Source organism: Microcaecilia unicolor, chromosome 3 (genome assembly GCF_901765095.1).
Source record: "Microcaecilia unicolor chromosome 3, aMicUni1.1, whole genome shotgun sequence".
In the NCBI taxonomy this organism is placed as follows: domain Eukaryota; kingdom Metazoa; phylum Chordata; class Amphibia; order Gymnophiona; family Siphonopidae; genus Microcaecilia; species Microcaecilia unicolor.
Window position 1 is genome coordinate 393,755,468 of NC_044033.1, and position 21,350 is coordinate 393,776,817.

The 21,350-nt window shown below is 44.7% G+C and overlaps 1 protein-coding gene across 2 annotated transcripts in view; it reads left to right on the forward strand.

Annotated features, from left to right (window-relative positions):
• Window positions 1-21,350, forward strand: part of MSRA (methionine sulfoxide reductase A) — a 701,247-nt gene that overhangs the window by 472,734 nt on the left and 207,163 nt on the right. For both annotated transcript variants that reach the window (XM_030198712.1, XM_030198711.1), the window contains exon 5: window positions 12,142-12,248. In XM_030198712.1, the coding sequence (XP_030054572.1) occupies window positions 12,142-12,248 (107 nt within the window). The remainder of the gene's footprint in view (window positions 1-12,141; window positions 12,249-21,350) is intronic.

A 21,350-nucleotide genomic window follows, 5' to 3' on the forward strand; every position in this document is an offset into this window, starting at 1 on the left:
ACTTTCAGAGTTGTATATTTAGTGCTTGAATTTCAGAAAATATTGCACATCGACTTGTACTAAGGTGAATATTTCCCTTTAGCTACCTTGAGCGTTTTGTATTTAATCATTTAGAAATCCAAAGGATACATGTCATGGTGCAAATGATTTTCACTAAATGACTGTGTGATAGGTAGTTTAAATGAGGGTTTTTCTTTTCTGTCTTATCTCAGTATGTATTGATCAAGAAATATCTATCTATCTATCTAACAATCAATACAGGAGGTTTGTGGGATTTAAAGCGAATAAGAGACTGGAAATGAAATGCCTTCATAAATCACTGGGAAAATTTTATGATGATATTAAGAACTGAAATAGCTTGTGCTTTGCCCTTTAAAGAATGAGTTTTATAGAGGAGAGGAACAAAGCTTAGTCATTTTTCTCTATTATATCTGGGACCCTTGGAGAATGGATAGCTTGAAGAATGATCTTATTAGGTTTTTATGGCAAGGAGGTAAAATCTGTGCAAGTACTACAGAGGGTCCAGGGATCAAGGTTCCTTCCATGGTATGCATGGGAAATTTCAGTAAAATTAAAAAAAATCTTCAACCTCATTTTGTAGCATTTATTAACAACAAAATGCTTAGGATATTGAACCTAAAATAGAATCCCTCTAATATTCAGCTTTGGTGGTCAGTGCTTGATATAAATGCCAGCTGCCACAATTTTTTATACTACTACTACTAATACTGCTTATCATTTCTATACCCAGATATTCAATACCAGTATCTGGATATTGTACTGCACTAAATATCTGGTTATAACCTTCCCACTGACAGTTATCTGTGTATTGGTGATATTCATACTGGTACCCAGATAAAGTGAAGTTACTCACCTGTAGCAGGTGTTCTCCAAGGACAACAGGCCAAGTATTCTCACATGTGGGTGACATCATCCAACAGAGCATGGTACGGATGCTGCCTAGCACATATAGCTCTTAAGAAAGTTCTGGCAGTGTCGCACTATGCATGCATGGGTCCCTCAGTAAGATGACTTAGCTCACGGAGACAACTCCTAGGGGAGGTGGGAGGGTATGTGTGAATACTTGGCCTGCTATCCTTGGAGAACACCTTCTACAGGTGAGTAACTTCACTTTTTCCGAGGACAAGCGGGCAGAGGTATTCTCACATGTGGGAATGTCTACCTGTCAGGTTCACCAAAAACAACAATGCTAGGAGAATAGAGACTCAAAAACGTCGAGGCCTTGAAGTCAATTAACATGAAACTCTATCCAAACTGATTGTGAAGGTGCAGCCTAGAACTGAAAAAATTGGGCCTATGAGTTGGATTCTAGACATTAAGCAAACTTTGCAGGACTGTCTGACCAAACTGGCTATCACATCGGGTATCCTGCTCAAGGCAGTAGTGAGATGTGAATATGTGGAATAAAGGCCTCTTCACAGCTTTGTAAATCCCTTCAATGGGGGCTTATCTCAAGTGGGCTACCAACATAGTCATGGCTGTGATATTATGAGCTGTGACATGATCTTCAAGAGTCTGCCCAGCCTTGGGCGTAAGCGAAGGTGATGCAATCTGCTAGCCAATTGGAAAATATGCATTTGCTGATGGCTACCCCTTCCTGTTTCAATCAAAAGAAACAAAACATTGGGTGAATGTCTATGGGCTTTAGTCCACTTCAGATAGGAGGCTAAAGCTTGCTTGCAGTCTAAGGTATGCAGTGCACTTTCTCCAGGATGAGCATGAGGGTTTGGGACGAATATTGCACAACAATTGGTTGGCCATGGTGGAAGTCTGATATTACCTTAGGAAGGAACTTAGGGTGCATGGTGATGGTAACTCCAGGAGGTTGCTATGTAGATCTGTTTCTTGAGCAGACCATGTCCCTTGGTTGTGAAGCCCATCAACATGAGCTCCCCAATCAAGGTTGGATGCATCTGTTGTCAACATCTTCTAGGAAGGTGGAATTTGGAATGGCAGTCACACGGTCAAATTCTGCTGAATTGTCTAACAGAGTAGGGAGCAAACTAGCTCTGGAAGGATGCTTGAGTCCACTTAGAAGCTAGAGTCCATTGGGGCCTTCTCATTATAGGGAAGCCTCAGGAGTGACTTGAACTGTGGAAGCCATATGGCCTAGTAATCTCAGCATCTCATGAGCTGTGACCTGTTTGCTGTTGTGGACCTACGAGGCAAGAGCTACCAAGGCATCCGCCTATGGCCAATAAATACAGTTACTGTGCCACATTAGAGGGCCAGCAAAGAGAGGGAAGTATATCTATGACAAATAATGCTAATTTTAGCACTCTGGGATTAGATCACAAACTTCCCACTCATGCAATCCAAACTAAAAACAGTCCAAATTATAAACCCTGAGAGGAAAGGACACAAGGCTTAGATATTACAAAAATAAAAGAGCTGTTTTATTAGAGACTAGTAAAAAAGGCCCGTTTCTGAAACACATGAAACGGGCGCTAGCCAGGTTTTCCTTGTAGTGTGTATGTTTGAGTGAGTGTGTGTGTGATAGTGACTGTGTGAGAGAGAGAGTGTGACTGTGGGATTGTGTGTCAGAGAGAGATTGAGAGTTGGTGCTTGTGTATCTGTGAGTGAGTGTGTGTGTTTAAGAATCAGTGTGCACGAGTGCATATGTGAGACAGTTCTGGGTGCTTCTGTATCTGTGAGTGTGTGTGTGTGTTTCAGAATGAGTGTGTGCGAGTGGGTATGTGAGACACAGCGAGTGTGAGAGAGTGTGTTTTCCCGCCGTTCTCCCTTCCCCCACCCCTAGTGTTCCCGTTTGCCCCCGTCCTGTTCCTCCTTTTCGCCCCCTCCCCTATCTCCCTTTCTCCCCCCACAATTGGCATCCTGCAAAGATTGTGGCAGATTTGGAACCATGCGACCGTACCACAGCGAAGCGTCGCTCAGAGAAAGGGTGACAGCGAGTCCCGACACGTGCAATCTGGCGAACTGTAAGGTTTGTTTGTTAGATGTGTTCACGGTGCACGCAACTTTCTGCCCTCCCTCTGACTGAAAAAGTTGAGAGCAGCCTTACGTCGTGCGGGAGCGGGGAATAGCTGACTCACACGTCCTTGTTTGTGTCAGCGCAGGTACCGGAAATGACGCTCCCAGCTGATGGTGTCGGCTCGCACACACACCTCCCATTCGGCGCTCGTGATTGGCCGCCTTTATTTCCCTCGGCTTTCCGCAAAAGCCGCTGCTGCACCTCCTTCGCAACCCTGATGGAGGAGGTCGGGAAGAAAGGGGAAGGGCTAGCAGGAGGAAGAAGGGTTTACTAAGCTCCATGGCTGGGAGGGTTGACGCGCGAACTCAGGCGGTGGCACTTGCGGCACCTTCGAGTGGTTGGCGGTCGGTCCTGTAGCCAGGTCGCTGCGGCCAGAACGTGCGGGCAGTGAACATCAGGGGGGAGGGTGAGTGAGGGAGGGCTGAGGGTGGGGTGATGTGCAGTGGCGCCAGCGACTTGAGAGAGGAGGGGGCCCGGGGGGAGGGAGAGAGCGTGCTGCGGGTCCAAGGGCAGGGCTGGAAGTTGGAGGGGAGAGAGGAAGGGTGGTCCAGGGAGCGGCAGGAGGCAATCATAGCCAATCGGAGAGGGAGTGTGAGTGCTCTGCCCTCGTCATCATGTTGTGACGCGAGGGCGGGGCACACAGTAATGGGCAAAAAGTGGTCTCGACGCCTCAACTTCCAGTTGGAGGCTTCATTTAGAACGTTGGGGTTGCAAATTATGTCCGGAAGGGGCATTGCTGAGGGCGGGTCTATGAGTGAGAGTGAGTGGTGCATGAGTGTGAGTGAGTGTTGCTGACAGCCTAGCCTTCAGTGTTTCCCTCCCACAGAGTGAGCTTCAGAATGTTGCTGGTGAGAATTATTTATATAGATAATGGCAACAAATAGCAAATGTAATCAGATACAATAAACTATTACTACTACTACTACTACTCTCATTTCTATAGCGCTACTAGACATACGCAGCACTGTACTCTTGAACACGTAAGAGACAGTCCTTGCTCAACAGAGCTTACAATCTAATCAGGACAAACAGGACAAATAAGAGATATGGGAATTACTTGAGGTGGGAATGATAATGGGAATGATAAAACCGACATGGGTACTGAACAAGCGAATAGGAGTTAAAAGCAGCCTCAAAAAGGTGGACTTTTAGCCTAGATTTGAAGCAACCAGAGATGGAACTTGACGTACTGACTCAGGAAGTCTATTCTAGGTATATAGTGCAGCAAGATAAAAGGAACTGAGTCTGGAATTGACAGTGGAGGAGAAGGTTACAGATATGAGAGATTTACCCAATGAACAGAATATGTAGAATTACCCACAATGATGGTAGAACTATGATTTCATGTACCTGTCAAGGCAAAGATAACGCACACTAACCTAGTCCTAAAGTTTATAGGATACTTGACAGCCCAAGCATTAAGGAAAAAACAGTTCAACCTGACAGATGGTAACACTCATGAACACTGGATCCGTAGAAAGTCAGGGACTGAAGACAGAGGCTGGCAAAAAGGTTTCACCTCATGATCACGCAAGGCAGCACAGAGACCTCAGGCTGGTCAGCAGATGGTAGCTCTACTCAGTCAGGTAAACATATCTTTAATGAACCATTATCCTGTGTCTGGCTCGGGCCAGCTGATAGCAGCTCTCTCGTGAACCACCCCAGATAACAGCCAGAACAACCATTGTTTGCTTTGTATCCTTTTTATACCTTTTCCTCAGAAATTGATGAGTCATGCTGACCAAAGACTACGTCTGGGGTTTGCCAATGTTGTGACTTTGGGGGCCCAAGCACCCGGCTCTTAACACCTTAGATGTTTCCTCTTGTCCATGAAGGTCCTTAGCTTAGTAAACAAAATATAAATAGTTGTTTTGCCTTTGTTAGCCTTTATGTGTCAGCAATGTGCTTGAGGCCTATTACAGGAACAAGCCTCTGCATAGAAACTGACATGGCCTAAGTCTGTGAAAAGTCAAATTCAATAATATAGAATAGTGATTGTCTGTAGTGCTACATGCTTTGTCCCTACATGCCTGAGCTTGCACTGTATCGAGCAGGGCTCCTATGTATTCCAGTTGCTATACTGGATGCAGGTGAAACTTGGGGTAGTTTATTATGGACCTTAGTATCTCCAGCACCTGAATAGTTGTCTGTATGGACTCCTGATCCCTCTCCTGTGATGTGCTCTTTACTAGACAATCATCGTGGTAGGAAAACACATAAAATCCCAGTCTGCAGAGCAAAGACCCTGGGTGCTGAAGTGAGGCCAAAAGGCAGAACATGATACTGGTAATGCTGCTTCCCTACTCAAAATCTGAGCTACTTCTTCTGATTGTGAAGCATCAAAATGTGGGTATAGACATCCTGTAAGTCCAGAGAGCATGGCCAATCTTTTTCCAGAATCATGTGGAGAATGGTGCCCAGGGAAATCATCATGAACTTTTTTTTGACCAGGAATTTGTTCAATGCCCTTAGGTCTAGGATGGGACAAAATCCCTCGTCTATTTGGGCATGAGGTAGTATCTGGAATAGAATCCATGACCTTCTTCCTCTGGTGGTATGGGTTTGACTGCATTGGCCTAGAGAAGGGCGGAGATTTACTGTACAAGTGCCTTCTTGTGCTGAGAGCTGATGAATGATGGTCTTAGTGGGACATTTGGTGGTTTCTGATGCCAATGAAGTGCGTAACTGAGATGAACTAGAACCCACTGGTTGGAGGTTAAAAGGGGCCACATTTCATGAAAAAAATTATGCCTCCCCCTACTGGTAGGCTATCCAGGATGGTTACTTAGACTGCAGCTATGCTGTCTTGGAGCCAGTCAAACGTTCGTCCCTTGCTTTGACTGGTGAACCAGCTGGGTCTTTTGGGTGCGTGGCTGATGTGGCCAAGAATGCTGGGACTGGAAATGCTAGATACAGTGGGAAGGCAGTGGAAACCTATGCCTTTGAAAGAAGTAGGTCTTCCGTCTAGCCTGCTCAAGAACCTCCTAGTAGAAGATGATGCTGCTGGAGGCTGCCAAGAGAGGGACTGGATGGTGTCAGTATGCCTTTTAATGAAGTCAGCAACCTCCTCCACCTTGTCCTCAACAAAGTTGTCACCTCGGAAATGTATGTCCGCCAATCTTTTCTGAAGTGCTGATTCCAGGTCAGACACATAGCCACGACAGCATCCCCACACCCAAGACAGAGGGCCTGAAATCAAAATCTTAATAACCTAAGGATAGCCATACTGGGTCAGACCAATGTTCCATCTAGCCTAGTATCCTGTTTCCAACAGTGGCCATTCCAGGTCACAAGAGTGGAGGAGTGGCCTAGTGGTTAGGGTGGTGGACTTTGGTCCTGGGGAACTGAGGAACTGAGTTCAATTCCCACTTCAGGCACAGGCAGCTCCTTGTGACTCTGGGCAAGTCACTTAACCCTCCATTGCCCCAGGTACAAATAAGTACCTGTATACAATATGTAAGACGCATTGAGCCTGCCATGAGTGGGAAAGCATGGGGTACAAATGTAACAAAAAAAAAAGTACCTGTCAGAAACCCAAATAGCAGCAACATTCCATGCTACCAATCCTATGGCAAGCAGTGGCTTCCCCCATGTCTATCTCAATAGCAGACTATGGACTTTTCTTCCAGGAACTTGTCCAAACCTTTTTTGAACCCAGATACGCTAATCGCTGTTACCACATCCCCCGGCAATGAGTATTAGAGCGTAACTATTCTTTGAGTGAAAAAATATTTCCTCTTGCTTGCATAGTGACTGGAGGATGGCCAATGTACAGCCAATTTCTGGGGTGATCTGGGATGATCTGGGGTGATTTCAGTGCAAGACAAAATAGTAGAAACTATTATAAAGTTATGGAACATGTAGACAAACATGGTTTAATGGCATGGTTTAAGGGAAGTCTTACCTCACCAATTTATTTCATTTCTTTGAAGACGTGAATAAAACATGTGGAGAAAGGTGAGCCGGTTGATGTAGTGTATCTAGATTTTCAGAAAGCTTTTTTTTTTTTTTTTTTACATTTTATTTATAACTTCAAACAAAAAGTTTACAAGTAAAATACTTGACAAAGATACATGGATTAATTATATAACAAGGAAAAAATAAAGAATTATGGAGAATATATATCAATCCTAATAGACCACAATTAAGCCAGGGGGATTCCCTAAAGATCCTGTTTCAATGGTATTCTTCAAGGATACTCCACACCGAACCATGTGCTACTGGGCACCCCTCACCCCCATTTTAGTTTAAAATCTGCTCTATCTGCCCCCGCAGGTCTTCAGTTCCATGGAGTCCTTTGTGGTGAGGCCAGGAAACCCAGTTCGGTCGGGAGGAAGCCTGTTTGAGACGCCTGGAGAAAGTAGAGATGTGGTGGTGTCTCCTGGCCCGGAAGTCACCTTGAGCCCCAACAGTAGAGCTCCCCCCTCACAGCTGCTAATCAGCAGTTCGCCGCTGTCAGTGATAAGGTCTCCACTGCAAAGAAGCATGGAGGAGACCCAACGCCGAGAGGCCCTTAACCAGCCAGCATTGGACAAGGGAGCAACGGTCTTTTTGGACCCATAGCTTGATGCAGCAGGAATTTCATCTAATGTGAGTGATCCGATTGCAGCAGACAGTGAGCAAGAAGTAAGTCCTCAGGTACAAGACGATGCCTTCCTCACAATTTTCTTCTTTTTTGACTAGCAAACAAGCTGAAGTAACCTTGGACACTGTCTGAGTTCTAATTGTAAACCTGGGTAAGGAGCTATGCCTTCAAGTTCAAAAATTAGAACAACGAATTGTCTCTCAAGAGAAAAAGCTGGAAACAGTTGATTTTGAATTTAAGCAATTAAAGGGACGAGTTGAAAAACAGGAGAAAGAACTGGAAAATATACAGAAGTTATAATTAAAGATACACAAGACAGCTGGCTCCTCCCCAGCACTGTCTAAAATCCTATCTAAGTGCCCCTAGCCAGATATGTTCTGCACTCCAGTTGCTTTGTGGCCAGTGGTGAAGTTCTGCAGCCTGCTCCTGAGGGAGAGTTCATGAGAATAAGTGTACTGCGTGCCAGAGACTTCAAGTAAATGCTCAACTAGAGCTGCTAGATCTGGATGCAGGCAATGAACATTGAGGCCTGATAAAATTTCCACCCAAACAAGTCCAGGGTCTGGGCCTCTGTACCTGGGGGAGCCAAGGCATGAGTCCTGGAACTTCTGCCTCTTTGAGGGTGGATTTGACTAACAAGGAGTGGTGAGGCCAATGCACGTTTTCAAATCTGGGAGCCTTTTGGACATGATATTGCATATCCACTTTCTTTGACATGTCCTGCACATGTGAGAATACCTCTAGCCTACTTGTCCTCAGAGAACTAACCAGATAAAGCCATGACAGCCTTTTCTCTGTCCTAACTATCCAGGATATTTATGCAGTTAGTGAACTGTGGTGCCCTTCTACTAAGGTGTGGTGAAATTTAGGCTTAGTGCATTCTAATGCTGGACTTTCCTGCTCACTAAGCCTAGATTTACCACTACATAAGGTTGGGTATTTTCTTTTTTTTTTTTTAATGCAGGTTGTGCACTAGTATTCCTATTAGTGCATGGCACATTAAAAAAAATAACATGGGAGCAGTCACTGTTTTCTATTTAGGAGGCACTAACTGCTCCTACATTAATCCTGTGTTATCCAATTAGCACATGCTAATGGAAACACACTAGCTGGATAATGCGGGAGTGTCCACTGTCTGCCCATGACATGTCCCCTCTTAAAAAATATTTTTAAAAAATAGTGAACATATGTTTGGCAAGCACAAACAGGTAAAATACTGCAAAACACTTTAATGTGTTTTGCAGTAGTCTGTTTTTCCCGCCTAGGGTCCCTGAATATTGCATCTAACTGAGTAACCTGAACTTTCACCCATGCTCCACCCCCAGATGCAGATAGCATTGGGGCAGTCAGATAGGATTTTCTGCTGCTAAAAATCTAGGTATGGCCCTAGTGAGCAAGAATATCCATGTAGGAGTACACCTATCAGAAGAAGTCTGTTGAATATTGACACAAATGTTTATTTAAAGCTCTTTCTCTACAAGAAATCCTATGCATGTAGAGGGCAGGTTTCAACGTCAGTTATGTGAGTAAATAATCTGGTCCCAAGTTGCCCTTCTCTGCATAGTTGAACCTACACCTGGGCTTCCAGAGCACGCATCCTTTTAGCTGTCTTAAAAAGATGTAGCTGATGGTGTGTTTAGGCTGAAGATGGAAGGTATTATGTTTGCATAGCATTTTCAGAGGTATGCATGCTGTTTCTCCACCCTCAGATGCAAAGTAAACATTTATCACACACCGTTTACACTAGCTAATTTTCCAAGAGAAGCTGCTCACTATGGATTCAGGCTGAAGAGGTGTGCCATTGTGTATGAGGCCAAAGCTGTAGCTTGTTTCTCTTATCCTTCACATCAACTGCTTGAATAGTTTATACCAGGGATGTGCATACAAAAAAAAAATTTCAGTTTGATTTCTTTAGGAATTGGTTCTTTCATTCATTTTCTAATTACAAGCTGGTGGAGGAGTGGCCTAGTGGTTAGGGTGGTGGACTCTGGTCCTGCGGAACTGAGTTCAATTCCCACTTCAGGCACAGGCAGCTCCTTGTGACTCTGGGCAAGTCACTTAACCCTCCATTGCCCCAGGTACAAATAAGTACCTATATATAATATGTAAGCCGCATTGAGGCAGCTGCTGAATATCAGTGGTTAACCAGCTCTTAGTGATTTAAGGAGTCTTTCCTGCCCCCTTAAATTGCTTGGAATATCTTGTGTATTAGTTCAATTTCACAATGGGAATAAAATGTCCCTGTCCATGTTTACACCTGCTCTGAGACAAGCATAAGGGGTAAGGTACCTGCCAGTTTTGACCTGGAACCCACCAGCGACTGAGGGCGCTATTGCTAGGGTTACCTTATGGCTCCAGAAAAAAAAGGATAGATTGAGCCAGTCCGGATTTTACTTCCATTGAAAGCAATGGAAGTAAAACCTAGACTGGCTTAATCTGTCCTCCCATGGTATCTAACACCAGTTCAAAAATTAAAGAAAAAGAGTTCTCACTCTTCTCCATATTGGCTCCTCATGTTCATGTAGTTTTAGGAAATCCAACTATTCCATGTGAGGGTGGCAGCAAATACATAAATAAAATCAGCAGCTACACACCCAGTTGCTGACATTTCTATATGTAAGTCTCTGAAGGAGTCAAATCTTTTTTTTTATTTTAAGAACATGTAGGTTTATGAAGATAATGGCACTGCTGTATGTGCTGGCAAATGCACAAGCATTTCCCAGCATCTTTATATGTATTTTTACAAAAGGTTCCGTGTTTAGCAGAGCCTTTTGTAAAATGCTTAGGGGAATTATGAATTTCCCAACTTGGATATCCCAATTCCTACCTAGATATCCTGAGCAAAATGAGGATTTAAATGTTTAAAGTACAAAAAAGGAATATTAAGGTTTTACTCAAAACAACTTCTTTTTAGCCTAGTTTGTGGATGTGAAATGGACCGATGGTGTTCCTTAGGCTGTGATAGATGTACAGCAGGAATGAAATCTCAATTCTTGTGCTTCAAGGAGGTCATGTTATAAAGGAAATTGTGGTTGACTACCCGAGGTTTTTGTTTTTTTTAGATCAAATAAATATTCTCCAAATTTATTTATTTATTTATTTATCAGGATTTGTTTACTGCCTTTTTGAAAGAATTCACTGAAGGCAGTGTACAATAAGAATAAATCAGACATAAGCAGCAGTAAAAATATTCAAATAACAATATAAAGTATTGCATAGTACACTAGCAGGCTCTTCAAACAAGTCTGAAAAATGTAACAGTATGGTGCTTTATGTTTATGAATCAATCCAGCAAAAAATAATCCCAAATAACAAGTATTCTGGTCTAGTGGTTAGGGTGGTGGACATTGGACTGAGGAACTGAGTTCGATTCCCAGCACAGGCAGCTCCTTGTGACTCTGGGCAAGTCACTTAACCCTCCATTGCCCGCCACATAGAGCCTGCCATGAGTTGGAAAGTGCGGGGTACAAATGTAACAAAAAAAAAAAACTACAAACCAAATACTCTCACAACGTGGATACTTTAGAAGGTGAAAGCTTGACCTCACTTGTTAACTCGAGCACTATAACTGCCAACTATCATGCATATACTGTGTAATTATTTTAGGAGGGTCCTCAAAGTATTTACTTACCCAATATGAGGCAGCTTTTAAATCTCATGTATAACAAACTTGCCTACTCTAGGGGTGGTTGAACATCTCAATCATTGGACCACTCTGTGGTTTTTTATTTTTGTGTTCTATATCGTGCTTTATCCAAACCACTATAAAGTGCTCTAATTAAAGGAGAGTTAATAACTCCTCCTCAATGTTCAAACTCAATCAAATTATGTGTCAAGCTAACACCAACTATTCCACTAAACCTCAGTGAAGACTCATTATTTCGGTAATATACAGTAAAGGAGAGACACTTATCTGATTGGTTCGGTGTACTCTCCTTCAGATTGAAAACGCTGAGCCATCTTGATGTCTTAAAATGAAAATTCCACAGCGTCTTCCTCAATGTGGACACTATCTATGTTGCCCCCGTTCCACATGTGTATTCCGTAAATCCAAATTCCGCTGTATTTGTATCAATCATGAAGAGTCCGGACTCTTGATGATTGATACAAACAGGGAACTCAGATCAAAGTCAGAGCACAGAGCCCCTTCTGACCAAGAACTGCGGCTTTCAAGTCACCATAAGAGTGAAAGTAAAGCGAAAGCAGAGGAACTCTTCAGCTGCAGGCTAAAGTACTATCCCCTGACGTCAGCACAAACCCTGGCAGCCAATCAGAAGAGACGTCCCCCCTCCCCCTCAGCCAAACTGGCAGAATCATAACAGCAGCTTTCTTTCAAGTTTTTGGATTAAGTCAGGTTGTTGGTCATTTTACATAAGGCAGATAATTTCACATTTCTATTCTTGAGCAGGTTGGAAAACCAAATTCTGCTAAGCACAGTAGCTAACTTTTTCTTGTTGTGCATGTGTATTTGTTCACACTGAGGTCACCTGTGGACTGCCCATAAAAATCCTGTCCATGTTTGTGTTTTTATGTACCTCTTTAGGAATGCGACAGGGGAATGATGTTGGCACAATGTATCGTTCAGCCATCTACACCTTCTCTAAGGAACAGATGGAAACTGCTCTGAAGTCCAAAGAGGATTACCAGAAGGTAGGACAGAATAGCAGGACATAGAACTGAGGTTAAATTGAAGCTGAAGATAGCAGTAACTTGAAAAATACTGCATATATTCTACAGGCATCAGCCATAATGATTTTTATCTACACTTGCCTTCTACTTCAGGAATAATTTAAATATTTATTTTCTATTAGATACCATGTGTTATCATTGGTAGTTAAAGCTTATGTAGACATAGTTTATAGATGCTTGGTACACAAAACATATAGCATGAACATGGAACAACATTTCAAACAGGAAAAAGATAAAATGGCTTGGTAGGATGTAAGTCCACTTTTAAAGATAATGAATAGAAACAAAACAAAATAGAAGACAAGATTGACTAACTTAGTACATTTTCTGACTAGCTTTCAAATGCAATGTTTTCTTCTTCTGGTCAAAAATGGGCAAAAGATGACACATAACAGAATATATAAGTTAAACAAAAGTATTCCAATGGGTGAGAGACAGGAAGAGATAGATAGGTGATCAGAGGGTGACAAAGCAGTATAATGTTATGGTTTATAATGTGATCAGAAACCCAGATCTTTGTTGTCCTGTCTGGTGCATGTCAAAATATTTCTTCATTTTAATTTCAAAGGTCCTGTATTCCTGGATTATTTTAAAATTTCCTTTTAGTATTCTGACCATAGAATTATTGATGCAGTGCTCCGGTTGCAAAGTACTTTCCCACTGAGGTGCCACCCTGGTTAGCTTTGTGGTATTTAATGTGGTGCTTGTGTAAGTTGATTCTTAAGAATCTGGCCTGTCTCCTTCACATTTTTTGCATTGAATGATATGTGCTACATTTGAAAGAGCAGTACAGGAAAAGAAAAGGCTATATTCTGGCTAGGCTATGAACATGGTCAAGAAGTTATTAGCAGTGCTGTTGGTAATCTATGTAAGCAACTCAGGTAAATATATCTAGGAGGCAATTTTAGAACCAGCTGCATTAATGGACAGATGATCAAAAGCCCCGCGCTATTCCAAACAGCGCTATAAAAATAGCACTGGAAAAGCATGGGGCTTTACCACCCCTATGATCAGAGATAATAGCATGCAAATTATATGAAGCCCCGCCCAGCGCATCCTAGGGTGCACTGGGCAGGGTTTTGCGCCGCCATTTTTGAGGCGGCGCCGATGGAAGAGGGGGGAGGCCACCTCCCTCTACCAACTGAAAGTAGGGGGTGGGAAAGGGCCACTAGACCACCAGGTGGGGGGGGGGGATTGACCTGCAGCCTACTGGGCCACCAGGGACATCCTAAGGGGATGCTGGGGGGGTTATTGGGGGCTGGAGACCCACCAGAACTCCAGCCCCCTGAACCTGTGTCGAGGGGGGGGGGGAGTTGGGGGACCAGAGGTCCGCCGGACCTCCAGCCCCTGTCGCTGATGTGTCAGGTTGGGGGTTCCTGCAGGGGGGGGAGCTGCTACATTGGGGGGAATGGGGGCCTGCAAGCGTGGAAATGTATGCTGGACAGGGCTCACCATTCCTCCCCAATGGTCTGCAAACCCTACCCCCCACCTTGCTCAGTATAAATGCATTTTAAAACTTCCACAGACCAGGCTGCGCTTGGTTCTGACTGCAGAGGAAAACTGACAGAAGAGGAAGCAGCAGAAAAGAAGTACTTCTCAAGGATTCCTGCTGATTGGAAGACTGCACACTGGGGGATGGGGGAAGTCAGACTTCTGTGGGAAGCAGTACCTCGTCCTCTCCATCCTTTTCTTCTTCCTGACAGTAGCTAACTGTGGCAAAATCTTCCTTGGTACTGAAGTACACATGTGAGAGGGCCTTTCCTACACATTTGGGCCCTAGGCTTATGCTAAGTTTGCCTATCCTTAATCCTGCCCTGAGTATAAGCATGTTTTACCTTCTAGATTTGCCAGTTTTGGTGCAACCAATGGCAGTAGCCACGCGTAAGCACACTTGTTGCAGTTCTGTCCCACTGTGCCCCTGGAAACACAACTTTTATACAATATAAAAGTGAATCTAGGATTGCTCCCTGCATATACTGTAATATATGAATAAGGCAACAAATTTTGCATAACAACTTTTCTGCATATAGAAGTGGGTTATATCTAAAGAAATGTTTCTAAAATTACCCTTTTAATCTGCCTAAATTGTAGAAAAATGTCAGTTCCATGTAAGGACAATATTACCGTAAGAGAGAAAAATGCTGTAGTGGTTAATGTGCCGCTGGTTTCTTGTCTGAGTTCTATTAACTGGCACGGGGATAATTTTATAAGCATTCTTTGTACACAGAAATAGGCATTTTTAAAGGTGACAGGAGGCGTACACATTGCCAGTGCGAATAGGTGTTCTCAGGACAAGAGCCTGAGCAGAGCTCTGAAGTACATGCTTGGAGTGGAAGAGTAGCCTAGTGGTTAGTGCAGCAGATTTTGATCCTGGGGAACTGGGTCCAAGAGGATCTTATGAGACGGAGAGTGGGCATCTAAATGGCAGATGATGTTTAATGTGAGCAAATGCATGTGGGAAAGAGGAATCCGAATTATAGCTATGTAATGCAAGGTTCCACATTAGGAATCATCGACCAGGAAAGGGATATAGGCGTTGTCATTCATGATACATTGAAACCTTCTGCTCAGTGTGCAGCAGTGGCTAAGAAAGCAAATAGAATGTTAGGTATTATTAGAAAAGGAATGGAAAACAAAAATGAGGATGTTATAATGCCTTTGTATTGCTCCATGGTGCGACAGCACCTCGAATATTGTGTTTAATTCTGGTCACCACATCTTTAAAAAGATATAGTGGAATTAGAAAAGGTACAGAGGGGAGGTCACGTGATGCGAGGGAGCTGAACAGACGTCCGAAAACCCGGCTCCGCTCCTGATTCCCTCTATCTTTGAAATTAATCAGCTCAACTCCCGTTTTTAATACCTACGAGCTAGGTGGGGGAACGGTGAACGATCCGCGCCCGGTATACGAGGCTGTGAGGAGGAGAACACGGCAGAGAGAGCGGGGAATGCCCGCGAAGTCACAGAGGCCTAAGAAGTCCCGCGTGCTCAACGTGAAAGTCAAAATGGCGGCGGTTAAAGAAGTCGCGGGGGAAGCGAGTCAGCCCACAGAAGTATTTCAGGAACTTATACACCAGGTGACGGCTATATTAGAAGATAAGCTGTCCAAGTTCCAGTCCTCAGTGGAGCAAATTCGGGAGGCAGTAGAAAGACAAAGTGCCAGACTCCAGCAGGCGGAAGAGAGGATTTCCAGGCAAGAGGACAGAGCGGAGGCAGCAGATACCCGATTGGATGGGCTGGAGCGAAAGTGTGAGCGCCTGGAGCAGCAGATTGACGACCTGGAGAATCGGAGCCGAAGAAACAACGTCCGAATAGTGGGGCTTCCTGAGTCGGTGCAGGATAAAGAATTGTGGAGGATCATGGAGGAATGGCTCCCAGAACAGCTGGGATTACAGTGCCCCGTGAAGCCTTTGCAGGTTGAAAGAGTTCACCGGATCGGGGCGCGCAGAGAGGGGGAGAGCCGCCCCAGGACAGTTATAGCAAAACTTTTAAACTATGCCGATAAAGAGAAAATATTGATGGCATACAGGAAGAAAGCAGCGCTGGAATATAATGGAAGTAAAATCTTGCTGTTCCAGGACTACTCTGCTGTGGTTTCAGAGCAGAAGAGGAAAATGGGACAGCATTGCAAGCGACTGTTTGAGAAAGGGGTGAAATTTGCTCTACTTTTCCCGGCTAAAGTGCGGGTTATGGCTGATAATAAGGTACTGTTTTTTACTGACCCCAACGAGCTGGCAGCATATGTGGAACGCATATAAGGGACTTGCAGCAGATTTTTGAAAAACAGATCAGTTATGACACCTTACTTGCGACAGTGCGCTTTGTTGGATTATAAGGACAGTTAGTGGGAAAAGAAGCTTACGACTGGACCAGCATTGTGCAGAGATATTCATGAGAAATTGTGGGATTTAAGGACCGCTCAAACTGTGACATTAGGACTGCGAGGACCCGAATTGTTGGATTAACCAGATCAGTGGGAATAAGCGACCAGTGGTTGGTGTCTACGTTGTTGTTCTTATAATTGGGGAAACTGACCAGGTCATGGGAGCATCAGTGAGGTGATAGTCCACGGAAGATGGAAGGAAGAGTCCAATACCAAGTTGAAGAAGCACTGGTAGTGACCAACAGACCTGGCAGAAGAGGGCAATTTGAATATAGTGGCTCCAGAGCGAGAGAGCCAGATGTTGCTGGAAGTTAAGTTTTTCCTGTGGGACTTGGTATAAAGTTGAAGTGGGTTTGAAGGTTATCTTTGATGCATATGTGTTGGTGGGTGTCAGCAAAATGTTGGCACTCCTTACTGTTCCTGTTTTTGTGGTTTAAGATGTTGCAGGGGAAGGGGAGACTAGGGCTGAAGGGAAGGGGCGATAGGTATAGAGAACGGGAGAGCGCGATCTATTAGGGGAAACGGAGGCTGTGAGTGCGGGGGAGTTAGTAGTAGGGGGAAGGGATGTATTGGTTAAGGATTGTATGGATGGGAGTGTGTGTGTTGGGAAGTTGGAATGCAATGGTTGGTGAGGGAAGGGAGGGTGGGAAGGGGGGAGTAAAGGGGAGGATAGTGACAGGGATGGGGGAGAGGGGAAGGTTCTGGCTATTAATATCACACGCAACAGCATATTAGGGGACTGGAAGGTCATGACTGAGAGGGGTGGAGGCTCCATAACTTTACAAATAGATGTTAAACAACAAGTCTGGACTGGAGGCCTAGCTGGGGGGCCTCTGGATAGAGATACACAGAGTATTGGTGAGTTTAGAAATTATCAACAGGTGGGCTGAATGGCTAATCTAAAAGTTGTGTCATTAAATGTAGATGGGGTGCACTCACCAATAAAGAGGACAAAAGTACTGCAGGCACTCAAGAGGCAAAAGGCCGATGTGGCACTGATACAGGAAACACACTTAAGTAAAGTGGAGCATCTTAAGATGAAGAGAGATTGGGTGGGAGACATATTTTTTGCAGCATACAATGGTAGGCAAAGGGGAGTAGCCATACTAATACGGAAAACAATTGCATTTAGTATGCATAAGATGTATCAAGACCCGGAAGGGCGCTTTGTAATAGTGACAGGATCCTTGCAAGGTATCAAGGTGGGACTGTGTAGTGTTTATGCACCAAATGTTTATTCTCATAAGTTTTTTACCACTTTGATAGCTAAATTGGTAGCCTCTGATGAATATCACCTTATTGTAGGAGGGGACTTTAACGTCACAAGTGACCCATCTATAGATTGCAAACCCCCAAAGAAGGTGGGGCGGGGGCATGAAGAAAGAGGGGTGAATTTACTTATGAATGAGCTGGGGATGGTGGATATTTGGCGCCTCCAACACTTAGAAGAGCATGATTATACTTTTTTTTCACACCCGCATGGAGTCCACTCGCGTCTTGACTACCTGCTTGTGTCCCACTCAGTCAGCTTGATAGTAGAACAGACTGGAATTGGGGAGCCCGATGTTTCTGACCATGCCCCGGTGTGGGCTGAAATGCGGTGGGAGGAGAGGAAGAGACCGGCAAGATGGCGCATGAATCCGGCTCTGTACCAGAGTAAGAGAATTTAAAACTTACCTGAGGCAGAGCTGGCTGGATTACGTCGCTGAGAATGATGCCCAGTCGGTAAACCCGAGAATTTATTGGAAGGCTGTACTCCGAGGCAAAATTATTTCTTATGTTGCCTCGCAGAATAAGCGGCGGAACTCTCAGATTACAGAAGTGTCCGGGAGGTTGCGGGACGCCCGCAGAGCTCTCATCGTCTCTCCCACAGAATATAATAGACAGGCATATGCAGAGTGTAGGAAGGCAATGCAAGATATATTGGATGCAGGAGCGTTATACAATATTAAGCTATACAAGTATAAGCTGCACCAATGGGGGAATAAAACAGGCAAGCTCCTAGCGGCCTTGGTGAGGCAGAGATCAGGGAAGCAATATATAGGTAAGATTCGAGAAATGGGGGGAAAGGTAACAACAGACCAAATGGCAGCAGAAAGGGAATTTGTGCGCTATTACACAGCACTTTACAAAGCGGGTTCTTTTTCAGAGGAAAAGTGTACAGAGTTCCTTAGGGCTGTGAACCTGCCCACACTAACTGAAAGTCAGAAAGAGATGCTGGACGCACCACTACAAGGGAAAGAGATGCAACGCGTAATTAAACGCTTGCAGCTGGCCAAAGCCCCAGGGCCAGATGGCCTAGGGACAGAATATTATAAGATTCTGCAGGATCTGCTTATCGAACCCCTCATTCGCATGTGTAACGAGGTGAAGGAAACGGGCGATATGGGACCTGTGCTGAACCATGCCCATATCACCGTTATCCCTAAGCCAGGGAAAGATAGGGAGCAAGTTGGGTCCTATAGACCCATTTCGCTACTTAACCAAGATCTCAAGTTGCTGGCGGCAGTGTTGGCGGATCGACTGAGTCAAGTGGTTCCCTGTCTAGTTCACCCCGACCAGGTGGGTTTTGTTAAGGGAAGATACGCGTCGGCCAATATCTTGAAAGTAAGTCGAGTGTTACTTGAAGGTAGGGGGAGAGCAGGAGATGCTATACTGGCCAGCCTGGATGCTGAGAAAGCATTCGACAAAGTAGTGTGGGAGTATCTATTTTGGGTCCTGAGGCGCTTTGGTATTCAGGGAGAGTTTTTACAATGGATCAGAGCTTTGTACAGCAACCCAACCGCGCAAATTATCATAAATGACTCCCTTACGGATGCTTTCCCCTTACAGGGTGGTACCCGGCAGGGGTGCCCGTTGTCGCCGTTACTTTTTATCCTGACACTGGAACCCCTGGCGGCTAGAATACGGCAAGAACCTAGATTAACAGGATTACGAGTAGGGGGTGCGGAACATAGAATAAATTTGTTTGCCGACGACATGCTTTTGATGTTGGATAAGGCGTCTCAAACGCTACCTCTGGTGATGGATATTATTAAGGAATATGGGGAATTTTCAGGGCTTAGTATTAATTTTGGGAAATCAGAAGCGTTACCCATCAGCGATCCCTGCACATGTAGGACACACGGGGCGTTCCCTCTGATGTGGGCCCAAAAGGGCATTAAATATTTAGGAGTGTTCTTAAGCGCAGATCAGAGCTGGATATATAAGAAGAATGTGACGGACCGAGTGGAGGAAGTAGAACGACTTTGCGGCAGGTGGAAAGACTTGCCTATAAATTTTATGGGCCGGATTGCTTTGGTTAAGATGGTAATGCTGCCTAAATTAATATATCCCTTACAAATGCTTCCTCTATGGGTACGAAGGAAGGAGGATAGTCTGTATAGAAGTGTGATAAGCACTTTTATTTGGCGGGCGAAACGTCCACGGATCTCCTTTGTGAAACTCACTCATACTCGCAAACAGGGAGGTCTAAAGTTACCAGATTTAAGGACATATAATGTGGCAGCACTTTTATTTGGCGGGCGAAACGTCCACGGATCTCCTTTGTGAAACTCACTCATACTCGCAAACAGGGAGGTCTAAAGTTACCAGATTTAAGGACATATAATGTGGCAGCGCTACTGCGGTGGATTCATGAACTGCAGTCGGGAGAGAGTTTCTATGCCACTATGGGTTTCTGGGAGAGTTGGTGTGGCCAGAATGATCCGTTCGCAGTATTAGAGTCGTGGGCAGTGAAAGGAGCCAAAAAGATAGTGAATAACCCATACGTGGCAGCGCTGCAGCTGGCCTGGAGATGGTGGAGGGGACATGGTGGTACAGTGCGAGGAGCTAGCCCATTCCTACCACTAATGGGCAACATGGCCTTTCCGGCGGGTCAAGGAGTATCAGTATTTAGTGAATGGCGCGAAAAGGGTTGTAGATTTATAGGGCAATTTAGGAAAACGGAAGAGGAGGCTTTCCCAACGTTCACTGAAGTTAGGGATGAATTACAACTACCTGGCTCGCAATTTTTTGCATACCTTCAAATTAGAGATTATGTGCTGAGTGTGGAACGCAGGAGTCGGGAACGGGTGTATTTCACGCAGTTAGACAAAATGTTTTTGCAAATTCCGCCCAAACTCAATAGACTGTCACAATGGTGCCAATTAATCCGGGAATCCCAGGATGCGCCACATATCCCGCAGTTAGCAGAGATTTGGAGTAGGGACACAGGTGAGGAGATATCTGTGAAACGACTGGGCGCGGTCTTTGGGGGATTAGGCAAGATTACCCCAAATGCAGCCCTACAGGACATACAATATAGGATTTTATATAGGGTACACATCACTAAAGAGAGAGGCAAGATCATGGGGATGTGGGAGGATGATGCTTGCAATAAATGTGGGAAGAGTGTGGGAGCCTTTTTGCACTCATTTATGGAGTGCCCGAGCCTGCATAAGCTATGGGTAGGTGCGCTGGAAGTAATTGAAAAGACGCTGCAGCGCGAAATGGAGTGGAAGTATTCAGCTATTCTGATGGGCTGTGGGGAATCTCTTAGACAGCAAGGACTGGGTGCAGCTCAATGTAAGTTTGTTCTGTTGGCTGCATTATTAGTGAAGAAATGCATTTTACAAGCCTGGGTTGAAACTTCGCCCCCATCTTTGGATCGGTGGAAGGCTTATATGAAGGAAATGGCCCAATGGGTGTATATGACACTAAAATTTACAACAGTGCTCAGCAATCGCCAGTACAAAGATATATGGGGGAGAGCGCGGGACCTGCTCTTGGCACCAGACCCTGATTTGCAAAGTAATGGATAGCCAGATAGGGGAGGAGGAGGGAGGGTAAACGGGGTAGGGGGATAGAGGGAGGGGGTGAGTTTCATTTATAAGGGAAGGGGTTAATAAGGGGGGGGGGGGAAACACATGAGGACCAAAGCATACGTTTGTGGGTGCATAATCTGCAATGTTTTTGTTGTAATGTACAGAGTGACGTTGAGCTGCAGGGTGGCAGCAGATGTTTGTATTTGTCTTCATGTTGCAATAAAGAAATTTTCAAAAAAAAAAAGAAAAGGTACAGAGAAGGGCAACAAAAATGATAAATGGGATGGGACGAGTTCCCTATGAGGAAAGGCTAAAGCAGTTAGGGCTCTTCAGCTTGACGAAAAGACGGCTGAGGGGCGATATGATAGAGGTCTA